The following is an 18,970-nucleotide window of genomic DNA, read 5'->3' as shown; positions in this document are numbered from 1 at the left end:
CAGGCAGGACGGGCTCCGGGCCCTTCGCTTCACCCTTTGGCAGCGCCCTCCCCGCCAGGGGAAAGGTCCGGCCCCAGCTGCGTGGTGGCACCGGGGACCCGTGGGTCCCGGCCATCACCACCTCCCCGCGGCACGGGGCGCTGCGGCAGCAGAACCGCTGTGAAAACTGCAAGAAACAATTCCTGCGCTTGTGGGGTTTCTTGGAATTTGGGCGTTTTGGCAGGGGGGAAGATGTTCCCCTGACCCTGGCGCAGAGGGCAGCTCAGCTGTAGCTCTGGCTCGACCGAGCGTGTGGCTGGGCGGGCTGGCACACAGCTCCTCATGCAGCTCCTGTTACTGTGTGTAAAACATTTGTTTATTTTAGCAAATCACTAGAGAGGTGGTCAGTGACTCAGGGCTGACGTCCCTGCAGAGCCGGCTGCTGGGGGGCTGCGCATCTCCCACCTGCTCCATCATCTCCCCCTCGCCAGGCAGGCACAGCCTCGCCTTCCCTGCGATTTTAATTCCTCACCTCAAGGCCGGGGGCAGCTGCTTCTCCCGGGGCTCCCCTGGGGGGCTCGGCCATGCTGCCTGCGTGCAGGTGCGGCTGCGGTGCAGCCAGGACCCCACTGCATCTCCTCAGGGTGCTGGGGTTCGGGGAGGGGGGTGCCGTGCCAGACAGGAGGTAAATCCATAAGGATAAATCCCTGAGGATTTCCCCGAGGGCTGCAGCAGGCTCAGCCACTCCTGTGGTGCTGTGGGGAGAGCTCGTGCTTTGGGGGGTGTTTCTGTCCCCCACCCCATCCTTGCACCCCCCACTGCTGCTATGGCTGTGCTTCCTGCCTGTGTCCAGCTAGCGTGGGCAGCCTGCCCGTGGCATCGCCCACTCCCGGGCAGGGGCTGGTGTTGCAGCGCCGGGGGGGGGCTGTCACCTCAGGGCGGTTGGCACCAGGACGTGTTTGTGATCGACTGACGACAAGCGCGGGCCCCTGCCTGTGGCTGTCGGTGACAGTGACAGGTCAGGGGGGTGTTGGAGCATCACTGTCGTGGTCATGAGCTGCTGTGGGCCACAGCTGCCGGCCCCGAGGGACAAAACCCAACAAAAAACAACCCGGGGCACCCGTGCTGCGTCAGGGGCAGCGCCGGGTGATGCGGGACCCCCCTTTCCACACCTCTGAGCGTCCTCCCTTTTTTTTCTTCCCCTCTGTTGCCCCCCCCAGGCCTGGAGTCTCTGCGCGACAGCGCCCACTCAACCCCGGTGCGCTCAGCCTCCCACGGCGACGCCTTCACGGCCCCCGGGCGCAGCGGCCGCGCCGAGAGCAGCGAGCGGGTGGCCGTCATCGCTGACGAGAACTACAGCCCGGCCGACAGCGTGCTGCCCACGCCGGTGGCCGAGCACAGCCTGGAGCTGATGCTGCTCTCACGGCAGGCGAACGGGGCCCCGTGCAGCATCGAGGAGGAGAAGGAGTCGGAGGCCGGCACGCCGGCGGCGGGCGAGGCGGAGGAGGTGGGCGGCGAGCTGCGGGCCCTCTGCCCCGGCACCGGCAGCCTGGGGGCAGCGCAGGTGGAACAGGTGAATAAGTTTGTTTTAAGTGTCCTCCGTTTGCTCCTTGTGACAGTTGGACTCCTCTTTGTTTTGCTCCTCCTCCTGATCATCCTTACCGAGTCCGACCTTGACACTGCCTTTTTCCGTGATATCCGCCAGACCCCCGAATTCGAGCAGTTCCATTACCAATACTTTTGTCCCCTCAGGCGATGGTTTGCCTGCAAAGTCCGCGCCGTGGTAAGCCTGCTCATTGACACCTGAAGGCAGGAGCCGCCCCGTAACTAGCCGGGGGCCTGGGGAGAGACCTGCTGCCGTCCCCCGTGCGCGGGACCCACCGCGGCGCCTTCGGCACACGCACACACCCACACTAAAATCCTCCCTTCCCACCCCAGAGCCCGGCGCGGGCGAGGCGGTGGCTTTCCGGGAGGAAGAGGAGGGTGGTGGGCGCAGCAGCCCACCCCGGGGCCTCCTCCTCCCCGCGCTCGGCCGCGCTGCTCCCACCCCCGGAGCCCGCACAACACCACTTCACCGTTCGATTCTCACAGAGGCGCGTACGACTTCGGAAGCACCGAGCAAAGAGAGGAATTGATTTTACTCTTGCGCCCGTCCCGGCGGCACCACGTTACGCAGGAGCTTTAGCAATGGTGCTACTGAGTATTAATTTAAACACTCGTGTACTGTTACGTTATTAAATCCGCCACTGTGCACACCCACCTCCTTCCAAGTACCGCTTTGCAGAAACCCCTCCCCGCTAACCGGAGTCTCCTACGCGGCGATGCGCGGCGGGACGCTGTCGGGGGATGCCCCGGTTCCCCCCGCTGGCAGGCGGGCACACGAGCCGGGTCCCTGCACCCACCGGGAGCCCTCGCCCTGCGCCGCGGACTCGCCCTTTCGTCGCTTTTTTCTAAGCCTTGAAGCGTCGGCGCTCCCGAGGGCAGGGAGAGCACAGGCAGGCGAGAGCACGCCGGGCACCCTCGGCCAAGCCTGGGCGCGTAGCCAGCGGCGACCGCGTCGGATTTATTAGGAAGACCTTTAGCCTCCAAAAGTTGTACCTATTTTGTACGAAAAACAAAAAAACAACAAAAAAAGAGACTGTTTCAAGGTCTATTTTAACAACGAAATGCTATTTTGTTATCGAATCTAATCAAGCCTTTTTTTACTTTACGGATTGGGTGACCGCGGTGCCGCTGTACCAAGCGGTTCGCGCGGAGCAAATGGTTTAAGAGTAAACACTTTTGTAGCCCGGAAGCCTAAACCAGATTAACCCGTTGCTAGTTTTGGAATAGAGAAAGGAGCTCTAATTTTGTGACTTTTCCGAAGATGAAAAGGACAGAACTACAGGAGTGGAGGTGACACTGAACAAGCCAGTGGACAGCCATTAGACCCATCTGTTCTTAAGCAAAAATCAATAAAACCAACTCGTCGTACTTGTGACACAACCACCAGGACCTTCGTTACCTGGGAAGCCGCCGACTATTTACACAGGGAGCAATAAAAGCCAGTTCTGTTAAGTTTTGGTTGAGGCGTTGGACATACTGAACAGAAAAGGTGAAAACAGGTGAGCGAGTTTTATTTCATCTCAGGGAGAGATTTTACGTCAGCTGGGGCCATAACTGCAGTTTTAAAAAGCCCGATTTCCGCGTTCTTGTCTCGGAGCAGCCCACCACCCCCCGGCGCGCGCCCCAGCTCCCACAGCCCTCGCCCGGTGCGGGAGCGCGACGACGTTGGTCGATCCAACGCCGCGATGGGTCGTTTGTCACCGCAATAAGGAGAGAGGCCCCGTTTAGGCGCTGCCTGGCGGGGCAGGGGGGGAATAAAGACCCAGGCCCTGGTGTCTCGGCGCCGCTGCCAGCGCCGGGGCCGAGGAGGGTTTGGCACCCAGCCCCCGGCTCCTGAGCAGGCAGGAGCCGCTGCGAGCGACCAAGGAATCGATTTTTACACGATAATCCTGTTTTATGCAACATAGCAAAATTAACTCTTAGCGTAGTGTTCCTACCTCAGCCCGTAGTTAATGGTGTTTCTATGCAGTGCGTGGTAGTCCCAAACATGACGTTTTTCGCCCCGGGTTGAAGATGCAGCGTTCCCTCCTCCTCCTCCTCCTCCTCGCGGCCGGTGTCCTGCGCCATGTCGTGACAGCGCAGCCCGCACCCGAGACATCTCCCCTCCCTCCAATACCAAGCGCAGCCTCCGAGGACCCGCCCTGGCAACCTTCTCCATCGGCTTACTCTAGCGTAGCGATAAATGCCAGACCTAGTTTACCTCTGCAGTTTTCACCCAGCGTTTTACTGCAAAACCACAAGAACTGGTGATTTTTCATTGTATGTTTTTCCTGTACGTTCCATATTCCGTCTTGTGTTTCACTACCTGTTAGTTTTACCTGTCTTTATATTAAAACGTTGTTTCCATAGGTTCTTATATCAGAGAAGAAAAGTCTCGTAATAGCATACTGCATCTTTAAGCAGTAGATGGCAAAATACCTGAAAATGTGAATTTCTTAGTTTTCATAAAAAAAATAAATCTAGAAATTAACCTTTCATGTGCCAAATACTGTAAGTTACATTTTTCCTTCCAAATGTACCTTTTTCTACATATTCAATATCTTAGTTAGCATAAAATCATTGGTGCCATGAAAAGTATTTTTAAATTTAAATAAATATTTAAATATCATGAAAACCAGAGTTGGCATGAGATTTGTTCAGCCTTTGTAGTGTCGGTACTGGTTTTTCACTTGAGCAAAAATCTCAGCTGGAGCCCTGCGGGGGATTTGCCCTTTGGGCAGGAAGCGGCCCGGGGGGCACAGCCCCAAAACGGGAATTCTGTGCCCCCGCGAGCACGGGCAGCGGCGGGGACATGTGGGCCAGAGCTAACGGCAGCGGCAGAGACTAGAGAGTAACCAAGTCCCAGCTCCCTCCCAGAGCAACGTCGGGGTGTAAGGGGATTCCTGTCCTGGCAGCAGCTGGCAGCACCCAGCCAGCAGCGCCCAGACCACACGGTCTGATCCGATCCGTCCCGACACGCTCCGGGCACTCGGGTTTTCTCCCGCAGAGCCGAGCAAACCACCGCAGCCCCGCAGGGTCTGACCTTGGCATTGCGGGTCCCTGCAGGGGACGGGGCTTGTGACAGCCACAGCCTCTCCCCATGTCTCGGCCTTAATGGTGCCCCTGACCCATGGCACGGCAGTGACACGTGACACGAGTGACACACAACACGTGACAACACATCAGTGACACACGACACACACCAGGGACACATGACAGACATCAGTAATTCAGGACACATGATGTGACTCATGCCAGTGACATGACACTCATCAGTGACACACGAGATGTGACACGACGCGTCAGTGAGACACAACACACGTCAGTGACACGTGAGATGTGACACGACGCGTCAGTGAGACACAACACAGTCAGTGACATGTGAAATGTGACATGACACATCAGTGACCCACAACACACGTCAGTGACAATTTTCAAGGCGAGCTCTGCCAAGTCGTGGGGTGGGACGCAGCGTCCCCTCCTCAGAGGGGCCGAGGCTGCAACCACAACACAGGGACCAGGCCCACCACCCCTCTGCGGCGCCCACAGGACCCGCAGCACCGCGCCAAGGCCAAGTCCAACACACAACCACGGAGCTTCCCTCAAACCGCGCCTGTGGCACCCGCCTGCGCTGAGCCCTTCCCCCTGCCCTGGGAGGGTGCAACCAGCCGCCCTGCTGAGGGGACAGACCTGGCCGAGGGCACGACGCCAGCCCCAAGGGCTGGGGACACCGAGTCCCGCCGGCCCCGAGGGATCGGGGTCGTGTCCCATGCGGTGGGTTATGAGGGGGGTGAATCTTTTGGATTCCCTGAGAGCCTGCGGCGGTGGAAGAGCTGGTCCTGGCTCAGTCTCTGCTCAGCAGAGCCACAGCGTGGGTCCAGTCACAGCAGGGACTCAGCGGAACAATTTGTTGGTAACTTTATTAACTGACAACTTTAGGGAGTGAATAAAGGCACTTTGGAATGACCAACTGATAACCGACCAACTGATAACCTTCAAATCAACTGATAACCTTCAAATCAACTGATAACCTTCAGCGACCCTCAGGGAGCAAATAAAGTCTCTTTGGAACGACAAACTGATACCAACTAATAACCGACCAACTGATACCAACCGATAACTGACCAACTAATACCAACCAATAACTGACCAACTAATAACCGACCAACTGATCCAACCAGTAACTGACCAACTAATAACTGACCACCTGATACCAACTGATACCCAACCAAGGAATAAAGGCACTTTAGCAATGAGATTCTTTTCCAAACAACCCGCCAACAACCAGCTGATCACAATTCGTACAAAACTTAACTACACGAATCTATGTGAGAGTGGAAAGAGAAGAGGGGGTGGGAAATGAGGAATCCCCCTCTGGGATCCCGCGGTGCTGTAGAGCAGCCAGCTTGGTCTGTAGGTGTTGGGTGGACAAAGACACCCCACAGGTCTAGAAGGTTCTTGTTGGCTGTACCCACACAGTGAGGCAAGTTGTGTCTCTGGCCACCAACGGGAAGGATGGGGAGAGGCCCACGAGTTGTCTGAGACATCCCCTCACAGAATCTCCGAGTAGCTTGTGCCCATCAGGGAGCACTGAGCTGGCAGGGAGCCAGCACCACACAGTCACTCACGGAAATCGCTAAAAAGTGCCTGAGACTCGCAGCAAGTATCCTACTGATCCAGCGGGGTTTCTTTTTTTGAAAAATAACTTTGGTATTGGGGAAAAAGATCTGTTTTGGTGTGGACTGACTGTCATAGCAGGATTAGTATTTTGTTTTAATTAAAGAAGAGAATGCTAAAGGTAGTTTAGCAGATTTATTTTAAAGCTTTTAAAATACGCTTTTGTCCTGAGAAAATACAGTTAGCTGAGGAACAGCTTAATACAGATTAAACAAATTTAATGCAAAAAGGAAAAAAAAAAAAAAAAAATCGAAGCCATGTGTTTTATTCTTTGAACACATGAAGGCGGCCACTGGAGTTGCCACCCACTAAGATGTTCTTACTGGGGTGAACCACGTTAATGGAACACACGGAACCAAGGCAGTCGAGGTTGGAAAAGGAGTGCAACAATTTCCCAGTGTCCTGGAAGACTTCGATCTGTCTCGGCCGCGCCATGCTGCCCACCACGAAGCAGTCTTCCCGTTTAGGGTCCCATATTGCTTGGAACCTGGTTAACCAGCGCCCCGTGTTATTGTTGTGTCTTCAGAGAAACAAACAGGGACAAAGAAAGAGAGAAATATTCCTCTTACTGAATCCTGTATTTTTAAGTATCATCATTTATGCCATATTTGCTTGCGCCCATCGTCCTCGCCTTGCAGCCACTCGCGCTGCTCAGGGGATCACTGTCCTCCGGCGGGTGGGGTGGAACCAAGGGGATGAAGGAGACGGTACTTTGACAGAAGCCGTTACTAGTCAGAGTGGTTTGGTTGTGTATTTTAGTAAAAACAGGACCAACATGCATCAGGCCTCTCAATAAACTGCAAACTAAGAATTTTCAAGCCAGTCCCTGTTCTCATCCCAGCCTCTCAGCAAACCAATCCTGACAACACTTCGCCCTTCTGGAGCACAAAGTGTTTTACAGGAGTTGTGTTACCGTTAAGAAGTAACCTTTGACATTTGGAAAAAAAAAAAAAAGGCACAAAGAAAAAGCATTCTGAGACAAACCACATCTCTGAAATCCCAGAACGGTCCATTCCAGGCACACAGAACACTGAAGCTTCCCTGCAGACCTCACCCCCTCGAAGCCGGCTATGCCCCGGTCGTGCTTTATGCACAAAAGCCACTGTGGGCCCCCGCGGGGACAAGGACAAACTCCCGCCGAGGAGGGTCCGAGGGCTGCCAGAGCCCCGAGGCTGTTTGGGGATGCAGCCACCCGCGTGCTGTCCCGGGGCGTCCCGCTTACCTGACCGTGCTGAGAACCGCCGCTGTCGATGACAAAGAGGAGGTGTCGTAGACCCTGTAACACAAAACAACGCGTTAAGGAGATGTACACGTGTTAAAAAGGCTGCCCTTTCCTCATAAAGCACAGATCAGCACAGCCAGAGCGCACACGAGTCTGGAACACAGGAATGAACAGCACACAGACGTCCAGCTCAAATATAATCATTAAATTTGCTTTTTGACTGGGATTTGCTTTTGGCTGGCGCTGAAGGCCATCCCTTCCCAAAGCTGGGACAGCAGAGCACGGGAACAGCTGCCCAGGGCGGGGGATGGACCCCCCCAAGCCAGCGCCCCGTCTGCCGCGTCGCTGCCCAAACCGGCTGCCCAGGACAGAACGTGAGAGGAGGGAAATCCCACCAGGAACAGCCCCCGTGCCGGGAGCGCCTCACGCAGGCAGGAGGGAGCTCGACTGACAGAACCCATCGACAGATCTCCGATTCTGGGCTCCCCTTCGCCCCGATAAACATTTAGGGTCCCACCTCCCAGGGGAAAAAGTTCAACGAGCTGCTGAGTTGAAAGCTGTTTTCTTTTTCCTCTGGAGGAGGCAGCGAATAAATGAACCTGCGTCTGTCTGCTCCATTCTGTCGAGCACAAATACGCAGGTTCACTCACATCCATTTTGTACTCTGACACTTGCTCTGTTATAGCACCAAGGATTTACAATTTTCATAACCAAGCTCACTACAGAGAACAAATCTTCAATTATATACAGTAAATACATCACAGGAAAGAAAGCGTTACAGCAACACAGAGCTCACACAGGAGAGCTCTTCCCTGTGCGTGTGGAAGGGGAAGAAAGAAAATCAGATTTCCACACAAAACACAATGCTCTGACAACTGCACCACACTCAGGATCTTTCCAGAAGGCCTGTACTCCCCCACCTTTCCCAAACACACACAATCTGGAGAGCAGAGGCCCCATTCTCAACCTGGCCTTTACGCCCCCACCATTTTGTAGCTGCTGTTCTTTGATACAATTCAGGACTTCAGAACACAGACGTGGTGAATATGCAGGTGCAATCAGGTATTTACATGCAGAGACTACCTAAATTATGGTCACAAAACTACAAAGTAGAAAAAAACCCCCCTAGATCTCTAAGACAACACGACTCACAGCAGTTTAAATTCTCAAATAGTAGGCTAGTTACAAAAGAAGCTGACATGATCACAATTTTAAGTACCAGCAGCTAAAAATAAATTTCAGGGTCTAAGCATTTTGTACTTGCATTCACAAGCCGGGTTTTTGGCTAGTTTTGGTTGGTTGGTTTGGGGCTTTTTGTTTGGTTTTGTTTGTTTGATTTTTAAAGACTAACAATACCTGTATATTTTACTGTTCACTGTTAACTATTCTTCAGGCAAATGAGAATTAGAAAAAAAAAAATCAATCATTAAAAACAACACTAAAAATGCCAAAGCAAGTAAATCTTTATCACTTTTTAAAATAGTGATAAACACAGAAAGCTCTCAGTGATGGGAAATACAGATAGGAAATAATAGTAATAAAAAAACAGTTGACATTTTCCATAGATTATTCCTTCCCCCAGTGTCTTACCTCAGCTTATCATCAGCACACACCGTCACCACTCTGCTCCCAGTTACAGGTGAGAAATAGGCCGAAGCAACACTTTTTGTGTGTCCTTTAAGAGAGCTCACAGGCTTGTTCCCACGAGACTTCAGGTGTCGAACGTCATAAATACAAACATCCCTGCAACACACAGCAGAACACTTCACGGGGGGACAGTTAAAGAATTATTCTCCATTTACCAAAAAACACTGAAGACACACCGCAGGTTCGATCTGAGCTGCGTTTCGAACTTCAGCAGTGTGTGTTCGCTCACAGGGGCAGTGGCTCCAGAGGACTCGGAGAGCCCCAAAACCAGCCCCACCCAACAGCTCCTTAAAACCCTCTACACTGTGATCTGTCCAAAACCCCAGCGACTTATGAGGCCATTTTGTACCCATTACCAAAAGGTGAAGGAAAGACAAAGCGTATCACATTTTACATCCTACTAAGAACTAAAAACTTGTTTTCTAAAAAGATCAGGAAAGCTTTGACTGTACACTGAGGCTTACAAATCGTCCTCCAAACATCACATTTCCGGCTGACTTCTCTGCAGACAGAACACTGAAAACACAGAGTGACTGCAGTTCATTTTGAGCTACGTACACTGAGCCAGCAGCCATGAAATACTGTTTATTCACTGGGTGGACATGGACCGTCCTTGTCCTTTTGAAGCCAATGTCTGCAGAAAGCTCTGACGATGTTCCTGGGGTCCGTCTGTCCACAATGGCGACGTTGCCGCCCCAGTGTCCTACTATTGCAGTGGAGGCATTATCTTCCAAGAAGTCAAAGGAAGATAAGCTTTCTTCACTTCTGCATATCTGCGCACAGAAAAGGTCAAACGTAACCAAAACTATTCAATGAAATACACACAGTTATTCAAAATACCCAAAACACTCCTATGGGCTGTAGATTTCGTGCTTTCCCTCTTTAATATACTAAAAATACTAATGAGGGCTACTTGATTTGCTAGCTCCAGCCCTAGATATCCACAGAGGTAACCTTCCTGTAGAAGTGGCATGCTTTCCACAGAGGAGATAATTAACTATCCAAACAAACCAGCAACAACACACTCCTCAAACTCCTACAGGACACGGTCCCCTCTGCGTGCCGGTAATCAAACGGCCGTTCCCCTCGAGCACACACTGAGCGAGGATTAACAACACTGTTCCCTTCTCCAGCGCTACAGAAACTTTAGTTGGGCACAGAAATGTGAATCTGGCTTCCTGTGATTTGGGAGATGAGTCGGGATGGCCAGCCACCTCACCCCAAGGCAGCTTCCCCTCGAGGCAGCCATCAGCCACGCACACACCGACGCTGCGGAAAGCAGCCGCGTCTCGGCGCTCTCTTGGCGTGCAGAGCCTCCCTGTTAGCAGCACGAACACTCCTACAGGTATCGCAAGGCCGTGCAAGCTGGCGCGGGGTAAATGGGGCAGGAGAAGGGCGTTTCCTTCACCCGACCTCTGAAGACACGCTCCTGCAAGCGTTTGGCTCAAGGATTGACCCCCCCGGACCTTCCTGGCCTCTTCACCAGCTGCCTGCAGACATGTCCCAAGCAGCTGGGCCACCTGCAGCCCCACCAACGCTGCGGTGCTGGGAAGGGCTGCAGAAAAAAAGCTTTGAACTGTTGCAGCTTGTTATATTTTGCCATGCTAGAGAGCTGATCAGTGCAGAGGCATCTGTCAAAAATAAGCAACCAAAGCAGGCATCGCGAAGCTCCGCAGCTACGCTGTCAGCGCACTGTGTCACAGCATTCTGCTCGCTTGAAGCCTGGAAAAGCAAAGTCAGCTCAGGCTTTACGTTGCTTTACAATGTTTATTTGGGGGGGGGGGGGGGGGGCCTTTTTTGTAAGATTTAGTTCTTTTAAATCGCTCTCATTTGTCATTGTTATAAGATAATGCTTTTTAGTAGAGGCAGATGTTGCTTAAGTACAGAGATATGAAATTAAATTCAATAATTGCAACTGTCTCTGCAGGAAGGAAATTGGGAGTACCCAAGCTGCTAGTACGTTTTATGGAGTAGGAAGCATCTCTGTATTTTTATGATGTTAATTAAAGGTTACTTTATGTGTCCTTGTGGAAGTGGAATCTTGAACTTTCTTGTTAACAAAAGAACCAACAAATAACAACTCGGGTACAACAAGACTAAAACTTCACAGCAGCACAAGAGGTTTGCAAGGAGTCTGCAGCACAACGGCAGGGGCACTCACCTCGTCGAAGACAGCCCGAGTAACATCACCGCATCGCAGAGTGTCGTTGCTGAGGGACAGCAAGTGAGCAGGATTGAACGGGGAAAAGTGCATGCAGCTGACCGGGTCACTGTGCGGAACGAAGACGTGTGCTCCTTCCTCAGACTTACAGTTCTGAAAAACAAGGGAGATTCAGCGGGTGATAATCACTGTCGTTATTTCTATTAATCACTGCAACTTTCAAAGTAGTGTCTCTGTTTTTCAGGTGTTCTCAGGGAGTTCCACTGCTGAACAGAGAACTGCCCACACAGGACGGCTCAGCGCAGCACTGCTAGGCTACGGCCTCCCTCCCACTACCATTTTCACCCCTCTACAAGTAATTTAGCTCAAAAGAGCAGTCTCAGCATTCTGTTTCCTAATTAGGAAAAGCTGCCACTTCCTGCTGTAACTGAAGGCACTTCTGTCACTGCGGTCACCGGTGCCACATCTGGACATGGGTACCTGGCTCTTTTTCACTGACAGAACCGGTTTCTCCATGACCTTGCTGAGGACTAAACATACGCCTTTTACATCAAAATATGTACATATTAGGTTACTTAGGACTCGAGCTAAATTATAGTGACCCAAGCTGAATGTAAAGCATCATCTCCTATATCCTCTCTTCTAACTTTGGCATCATTCAAGCTCTGTTATTTAAAAAGAAACTGAATAGACCATTTTGGAACAAGTTCCAGTTCATTCCACAAAGACTACTCTGCTCCCAAACTTGGTCAAGTCCAACTCACTTCAGGAAAATAAAACAAGGGAGAACAAAAAGGAAAAAAGTAGCTTTAACAATCCTAGGCTTCCACTGAAATGTCTTTGCAAGGCCACAGAGAGCCTGTGGCACTCGGAGACCTCCACGCTCTTCGACAAGCAGCAACTGCTTGTTAAACTGTACAGAGCAGCTTAAACTTCTTTATAATTAAGAGTCTCAGAGCTGAATTTAGTTCATCAGTTTCCCGAAGCTGTCAAAGCAGAAACGACTCCCAACTCGAGAGGTTAATGGCATTGCCAAAAACGAAAAGAAAATCTGCATGTGTGTGAACTGGAAGCAGCTGGCTTGGATGACGTGGGATCAAAGCAGAGGGTGCGGAGAGAGGTTACAAAGGTGTAAGTCAAGGGCATGGATAAGGATTCTTGCTGCAGGAGTAATTAAGGCAATTCAGAAATGATGGTGAGACTATCTGCAAAGCCCTCAAAAGTTTTCGAGGCACCAAATGCTAAGCTATTTTTCAGAGACAATGTAAGTAAATGTGTGCCAGCATATATATGGCACAGCAATTTTATCTCCACTGTCTGGAAAAACAGTGACTCACTGCAGCTACCCAAAATCTGTACAGACTCTAAAACCAAATACTTGAGCATCCGTTTGCCCTCGCTCTCCAAAACCTGGCTGTGGCATTGCTACAAGGGCACTGTAATTACATCCTGAATCTCTCATTGGTCAATTGCAATTTCTGATAATATTATTTCAGCTAGTGATCCATTTTCTTCCACTCTGCCCACCAAAATTACCAGTGCAACCTTTCCTCCCATTAAACCCAGGCTTGCCAAGGACCAGACAGACCTTTCAAGCACTTCTGGCAAGCCTCAATTTCAGAGGCACCCTGGTGTTATCCGTGAGAACGGGGAAAGTAAACCACTAACGTGATGCTGATAAAATGACGTGCGAGGCTGCGCCCCGCGGGGGGAGAGTGCCCTAACAACTCACCACGTTCCAGAGACCAATCTGCCCGGACTTGTCTCCAGCTGCCACGAAGAGGACGCTCTCGGATGGATGGATAGCCATGGAGCATACCCGGTATTTCACAACCTTCCTGACGTTCTCTTCGCTGAGGACCATACTGGTCAGCATGTCTTGATATCTAGACAACAGCATTCAAAGGTTAGCTGCTCACGAGAGGGAAGGAGGAGAGCAAGACAACAGGCAGTTTTTAGCTGCTGGCTTCAGATTACCTCTTCACGTCACACAGGCACTTTTCAGTACCATTAGCTTTCACCTACAGAAAGAAAGGAAGTATTTATCAGAATTAGAACCCAAGCTAAATTACCTTGTCCAAAAATAACTAATTTAACTAATAATACCTCACTTATCCTCATCCACGTAGTCAGTAAGTCCTCTGTCAATTCGCTGTTCCCCCCCTGATCTTCTGGAACCATTGGCAAAGGGCCGGCTGGAACTTGAGGCTGGAACGACAGCGGCAATTTTCGTAACTCAAACCAACTGAAATTACCAATAGGGTGAATTGCTGCTTTCCACATACCAGATATTCTGAGAACATGTCTACAATAATACAAAAAATAAACATTTTATAAAAAAACCCCACTTTGTATCAAAATCTTATTAAAAAGATAAATACAACTTTATGAACACAACAGCAAAGACAAACAGCTACCCTACGCTTTTTCCTCTCCCTTCTGATACTCCAGCAAGGTTGATCTTCAGGAACTGTATTCCAGAGATTTACCTTATTCTACAGCACCACAGAAGATTTAAATTCCCATCTCTCAAAGTAACAGAAGTTTAACTTGCTGCTACGTAACTACTTCGAAAAGGTAGTAAATACTTCAAAGGAAAATAAACCAGATCAAAAGTTACAGTGAAATAAAACAGAGTGATAAAACTTAATTTAAAGCTGCTCAAATCTATGGGCCATTGAAAAATGCGTAACGTTTTACCTCAGGACCCTTCTGATCATCCAGAACTGCACTATTTCATCAACTCAACTCACAGAATATTGTCTGACTTTCAGAGAGGACATAGGAAACCTGCTATTTAAGGTACCTGAGGGTGAAAGAATTTACCTTTTATTATCGGCACCGTGTAACGCACCTTCCCAAACGTCTAAAGGTTTTTACAATAGGCTCAGCAATGACAGGTGTTATCAGTCAACTTCGCCAGCCCTGTTTTTATAAAGCTTCTGTGTATGCACAGACACATGTCCTCTAACCCTTCCCCATCTTACATAGCTCTCTGCTGCTGGCTGGGCAAGTGTCTCCAGCACCGGAACTTCCGAGGGCTCTACTCTCTGTAAGCGCATAGACCTTCGCCGTACGGTTTCATCTTCTGCCTTTTTAGGCCTAGCTCTAGAACAATTAAAACATTTCCAAGTTACAGACGCAGTTCAGTAACACAAGTCCTCTGCGTTTAAGGACAAGACTACAGAGCAGGTTCAGATGTGCAGCTCTAACACCCTGGCCCAGCCTTAGAGCCTGACTAGTCCTGATTCGCTTCAGGAGGGTTGCGGGTGCTCTTCCCTCCGGTGACAGCGAGGAACAAGAAGAGCAGCACTTTGCAATGTGTACATGTACTGCATCTTCATTTTGCTTGTAATACACCCCGCCACTGTCGCTTCTCTCCCCAGCTCTCTTTATTTATAATTCATCCTCCCACTCACTGATCTAGTCATCTTTCTCCACTTGCTTTCTTTCATCATGTATCTTATTCTTTATTTGGACTTAGGCTCATTTTTCTGCTTTGCCTGGCGCTGTTCTGGCACTGCCAAATGCCTTTTCTTCTACACTAATGGATTACCCTATCCCTTGCACCTAGTTCTCCCCCTCTTTCTTTCCCACACCTCTTCCCATCATTTGTTTTCATCATTTAACATTTCTTTAGCTACCATGCAAAAATATCGTCAGAAAAAAAGGAATGTGCTTGAAATACCTAAACACAAACATCGCAAAAAGAACAAATTCTGTAATTTGACAAAAAAGATACTAGTACTGTCATTTTCTTTCCAAAGGATGGCAGAGGAGAGGCACTACCTAGAGGAGCCGCGTGCTCATGAACTCACACAGCTTAAAACAATCAGTTATTCAGCTTCAGCTTTACAGAGAGACCCCTCACGAGCGCCGCCTCTTCGCAGTATCAGGTATGCGCAGATGGAAGCGCTCAGACACCTAACACACGGCGAAGGAACAGGGCTACAAAGCTCATACAGTTACTTTACCTTTTGGTGACATGGGATTGTCCTTTAGCTGCAATTTGGTGAAGTCTTGCAGCTGACTTAAAGAGAAAAAAAAAGATTAAAAATAGATATAACAAGTGTAAAGGATTAAACCGTATAAAATACAATTACCTACAGGCTGCAATAAGCTATATTGTAATTATTTACAACACTTAACAAAAAGGGATTTTTAAGGATCTAGCTGTGCTGGGTCTGCCTTGCTTCCATGTACCAGCAGGAATCCCCCACAGGAGCCCAGCACCATCTGGATGCTCTGGAGCTTTTCTCTTCACAGAACAAAGAAAACGCGGCCAGGCTGGAGAGGGCCCAGAGAAGGGCCACAAAGATGATCGGGGGACTGGGCAGCCACAGGAGGAAGTGCTGAGAGGTTGGGTTTGTTTGGCCTTGAGAAGGCTCCGGGGAGAACTTATCACCATGTTCCAGTATTTGAAGGGTGGCTACGAAGCAGATGGAGACCCCCTTTTACAAGGAGTCACACAGAAAAGATAAGGAGGAACGGGGACAAGGGGAGATTCTGACTGGACACAAGAGGAAAATGTTTCACACTGAGAACAATCAGCCCCTGGAATAATCTCCCCGGGGAAGCGGTGGGTTCCCCAACATTGGACACTTTAAGATTCAGCTGAAGGAGGGCTGGGCTGGCTTGTCTAGGCCAGGCTTTTGACAGAAAGATTGGACCAGCTGATCCTTGAGGCTGCTTCCAACCTGCCACTCTGTGAAAATATTCTAAATGCTGCACACCAGACACAGAAAGAACCTGCAACCACAGAGGCCTCCACGCAGTGTCTTCTCCATGACATTTTGAAGACAGGCATTTCATTCCTGTGGCCTCCAGAGAAGCCGAGCCACACCCAGTTAAGACCACTGCTCCACTGCTGCTCCAGCCAGTGCAGCGTGAACCTGGGCACAAAGATTTGCCTGCACCTCAGATCTGGCAGGGCTAAGGGTATCCGAGATGGCTATGGCTCCTTCTGCTAGTCTTCACTGCTCTGCAGACAGTGCTGTGGTTACAGTCAGACTGCCTAGACTTTGCTGACCTCTCTGAGGGTAACTGGAAGGGGTTATTTTTACTCAAGTTTTGGTCCTGGTGGTAAGGAGTCTTACTGCCAACTAGACAGGCCCAACCATGTCTTGCAGCCTGGTATAATAAGCAAGCAAGCACGCAGCCGTTCAAGGAGGTCATTCACTCACTGCTGCCAGAAAAGGGATCTATTAGGAATTTTTAAAAAAATAATGTAAGAGAATGAAAGAGCGCAGAAAGAAGGGCAAAGGTTTGGATCTACTTGTGTGACAGCATTTGAATTTCCACTGCCTTAACCTCCCAGACAATTTCTCCAGCACAAGAAGAACAATAACGCGGTTGTGTGTGCCCAGGCCAAGCGGGAGGTGGGGGAGGGCCCACTCTGCCCAAGAGCCTCTCCCACCAGCGAGCTGCCCCTGAAAGCACCAGAGCTCCTTGGGGAAGGTAGCGTGCCAGGGCAGGTGGGAGCAGGCAGTACACCAGCGGGCAGGAGGCTGCACACACCGTGCTCGTGCCCAGCACCCTCAGGGAGCGTTTCTCCCGGGGGTCACCTCGCCCGGTGCCGCTGGCTCCATGGCGCGGGGACCACACACACTCCTGCTGCCGGTACGGCGCGACGCCTGAGCAGAGTTTCGCTTTCTCCACCTTTTGTAAGTTTAACCAAGGACCTCCCCTTCTTGGAAAAAGCTAACTAGGAGCACAAAACCCTGGTTTTTTACCCAGTCAGGGCAGTCTGGATGTCCCAGGAAGTTTTTGTGGCTTCCCTCATGCACCTGCCACTGTTAGGGAGGGATGACAGTACAATCACTACGCTGGGAGAGCGTTTTGATGCTACTCAGAATCCATACAAACCTCGTGCAGCTTCAAAGCAGCAAAGAATTTAGCATTTTCTGTAATGTTCTTTAGCCTTTTCCTTTCATAAGCTGATAACTGTGAGTATCCATCCTACAAAAAGAAAAGCCAATTACTCTTCATCATACAGTTACACGGCCTGCAAGAGACATCCCAGGCTTCTGGGAAGTGAGCCTCTAAATTGATTGTCTAAATTATTTAAAAGTGGCTCAATGTATTTGTAAACAAAGAAACATACAAACTGGGGCAACCCCAGATCAGTCCCAAAACTTGTCCACAGAGGTACTAGCTTGCGTTACAAAACATACTCCTAGTGTTAGTTCCACAAAAGGGGCTGCTCATAAAAATCTTTCTGGAATGAAAACAGTACCAAAGCGACTCAATAAAGAACTTGAAACTTCAGCAATACAGCAAACATTGCACATAAGTGGAACGCAGTCTTAGATCATTTTCCTCTTTTATAGAGGAGGTAGACTTGAGAAGTTGAAATGATGATTTAAATATGAGTGCTGACAGAACCATCCTATCCTACGACCGTACGCATGCGTAAAAACGCCTGGAAGACGGTTACTGGCAGCACGACCACACTGGTGCTTTTGCTAGCAACGTTTGTGTACTCTGACTGATAGCAAGAGCGTTTTTTTCACCCCTCAGGCATTCTGAAAGGGTGAAATGAAGTTTCATACTGCCAGTCAGAGAAGCTAAAAAGAAAACACAGTGCACGAGGAGGAAAAGTATTTCCAGCTTTGCTTTTACAAACACAGCAAACGCGCGTCGTGCGAGCCCCAGCACCACCGTTTCCTTTGCTGCTGCCCAGGCGCAAATAAGCCTCGACGGAGGCGGCGGCCGCTCCGGGCGCAGCTCGGGCCGGTCCCCGCGGGCACTCACCGCACCGGCGTCTCCCGCTTCGCTCCCGTCGCTCTCCGCATCCCAAACGCCGTCCGGGCCCGGTTCCGGCGGGCGGAGCCTCTTCCCGGCCGGTGCCCGGCCCTCGGCTCCCAGCAGCCGCTTCTGGGGCAGCAGCCGGGCCGCGCCGGGCAGAGGCGTGAGCAGCACCCGCAGCTGCCGCCCCGCGCCCGGCCCCAGGCTGAGCCGCAGCTCGGCGGTGCCCTCCGGGGTGGACTCCTGGGGCGGGAGGGGGGAGGAATAACCGGGGGCTCGGCGGGGACCCGCAGCCGCGGGCCCTTCCCGACAGACACCCGCCTTCCCGCCCCGCTTCACCAACCGCGGGCCGCCGGGCCCCTCACTCCAGCCCGGGGCCCTTCTCCCCACAGCCCCGGCCCCTCACTCCAGCCCAGGGCTCCTCTCCCCACAGCCCCGGGCCCTTCTCCCCACAGCCCCGGCCCCTCACTCCAGCCCGGGGCCCTTCTCCCCACAGCCCCGGCCCCTCACTCCAGCCCAGGGCTCCTCTCCCCACAGCCCCGGGCCCTTCTCCCCACAGCCCCGGCCCCTCACTCCAGCCCGGGGCCCTTCTCCCCACAGCCCCGGCCCCTCACTCCAGCCCGGGGCTCCTCTCCCCACAGCCCCGGCCCCTCACTCCCGCCCCGGGCTCCCCATCCCCACAGCCCCGGTCCCCCACACCTTCTCCTCCCAGCCCCGGCCCCCACAGCGCCGGTCCCCCCCTGCTCTCACGGCGGCCCCCGGACCTGCATCCGCTGCTGGGTGAGCGGCGAGGGCTCCTGCGGCTGCAGCGTCCCGGCCTGCGGGAGGGCCATGGCGGGCAGCGGCGGGCTGGGCGCGGGGGCGGAGCGGTCGCTTCCCGCTTCGGCGAGGGGCGGCCCCGGGGGGCGGCCCTGCCCCGGCAAAACCCCGGAGGCCGCGCTCGGGGTTGTGGG

General features: G+C 51.7%; 2 protein-coding genes across 5 annotated transcripts in view; one reads left to right on the top strand and one right to left on the bottom strand.

The window, feature by feature from the left end:
* FRMD5 (FERM domain containing 5) overlaps positions 1-4,198 on the top strand; it is a 104,738-nt gene extending 100,540 nt beyond the window's left edge. For 2 of the 4 annotated variants that reach the window (XM_074837555.1, XM_074837558.1), the window contains one exon: positions 1,200-4,198. In XM_074837555.1, the coding sequence (XP_074693656.1) occupies positions 1,200-1,786 (587 nt within the window). In that variant the 3' untranslated portion in view covers positions 1,787-4,198. The remainder of the gene's footprint in view (positions 1-1,199) is intronic. The other 2 variants (XR_012624873.1, XM_074837557.1) reach the window with 2 other exon arrangements.
* Positions 4,199-6,360: 2,162 nt separating this feature from the next.
* On the bottom strand, positions 6,361-18,890 carry WDR76 (WD repeat domain 76). Its single transcript, XM_074837559.1, has 13 exons — positions 18,782-18,890; positions 18,024-18,260; positions 17,136-17,228; positions 15,245-15,300; positions 14,258-14,378; positions 13,377-13,478; positions 13,248-13,291; positions 13,003-13,156; positions 11,271-11,423; positions 9,668-9,882; positions 9,053-9,205; positions 7,463-7,516; positions 6,361-6,760 (listed from the first exon to the last, which is right to left on the bottom strand). Exons 1-13 carry the CDS (start codon positions 18,848-18,850, stop codon positions 6,505-6,507), a joined length of 1,707 nt encoding a protein of 568 aa, XP_074693660.1. The 5' UTR covers positions 18,851-18,890; the 3' UTR covers positions 6,361-6,504.
* Between the last annotated feature and the right edge of the window lie 80 nt (positions 18,891-18,970).

The sequence above is a fragment of the Strix aluco genome, chromosome 12 (genome assembly GCF_031877795.1).
Source record: "Strix aluco isolate bStrAlu1 chromosome 12, bStrAlu1.hap1, whole genome shotgun sequence".
Classification (NCBI taxonomy): Eukaryota; Metazoa; Chordata; class Aves; order Strigiformes; family Strigidae; genus Strix; species Strix aluco.
The sequence above is the reverse complement of the archived record's forward strand: the minus strand, read 5'-3'. Positions and strand labels throughout refer to the sequence as shown.

Bases quoted from the DNA above. Each gene is read 5' to 3' on its own strand.
- WDR76 (XM_074837559.1), bottom strand. From the start codon at position 18,850: ATGGCCCTCCCGCAGGCCGGGACGCTGCAGCCGCAGGAGCCCTCGCCG. The intron at 14,379-15,244 runs GTAAAGTAACTG...TAATTGTTCTAG, and splicing joins CAATCCCATGTCACCAAAAG to AGCTAGGCCTAAAAAGGCAG. The intron at 13,292-13,376 runs GTATTATTAGTT...TTCTTTCTGTAG, and splicing joins CGTGGATGAGGATAAGTGAG to GTGAAAGCTAATGGTACTGA.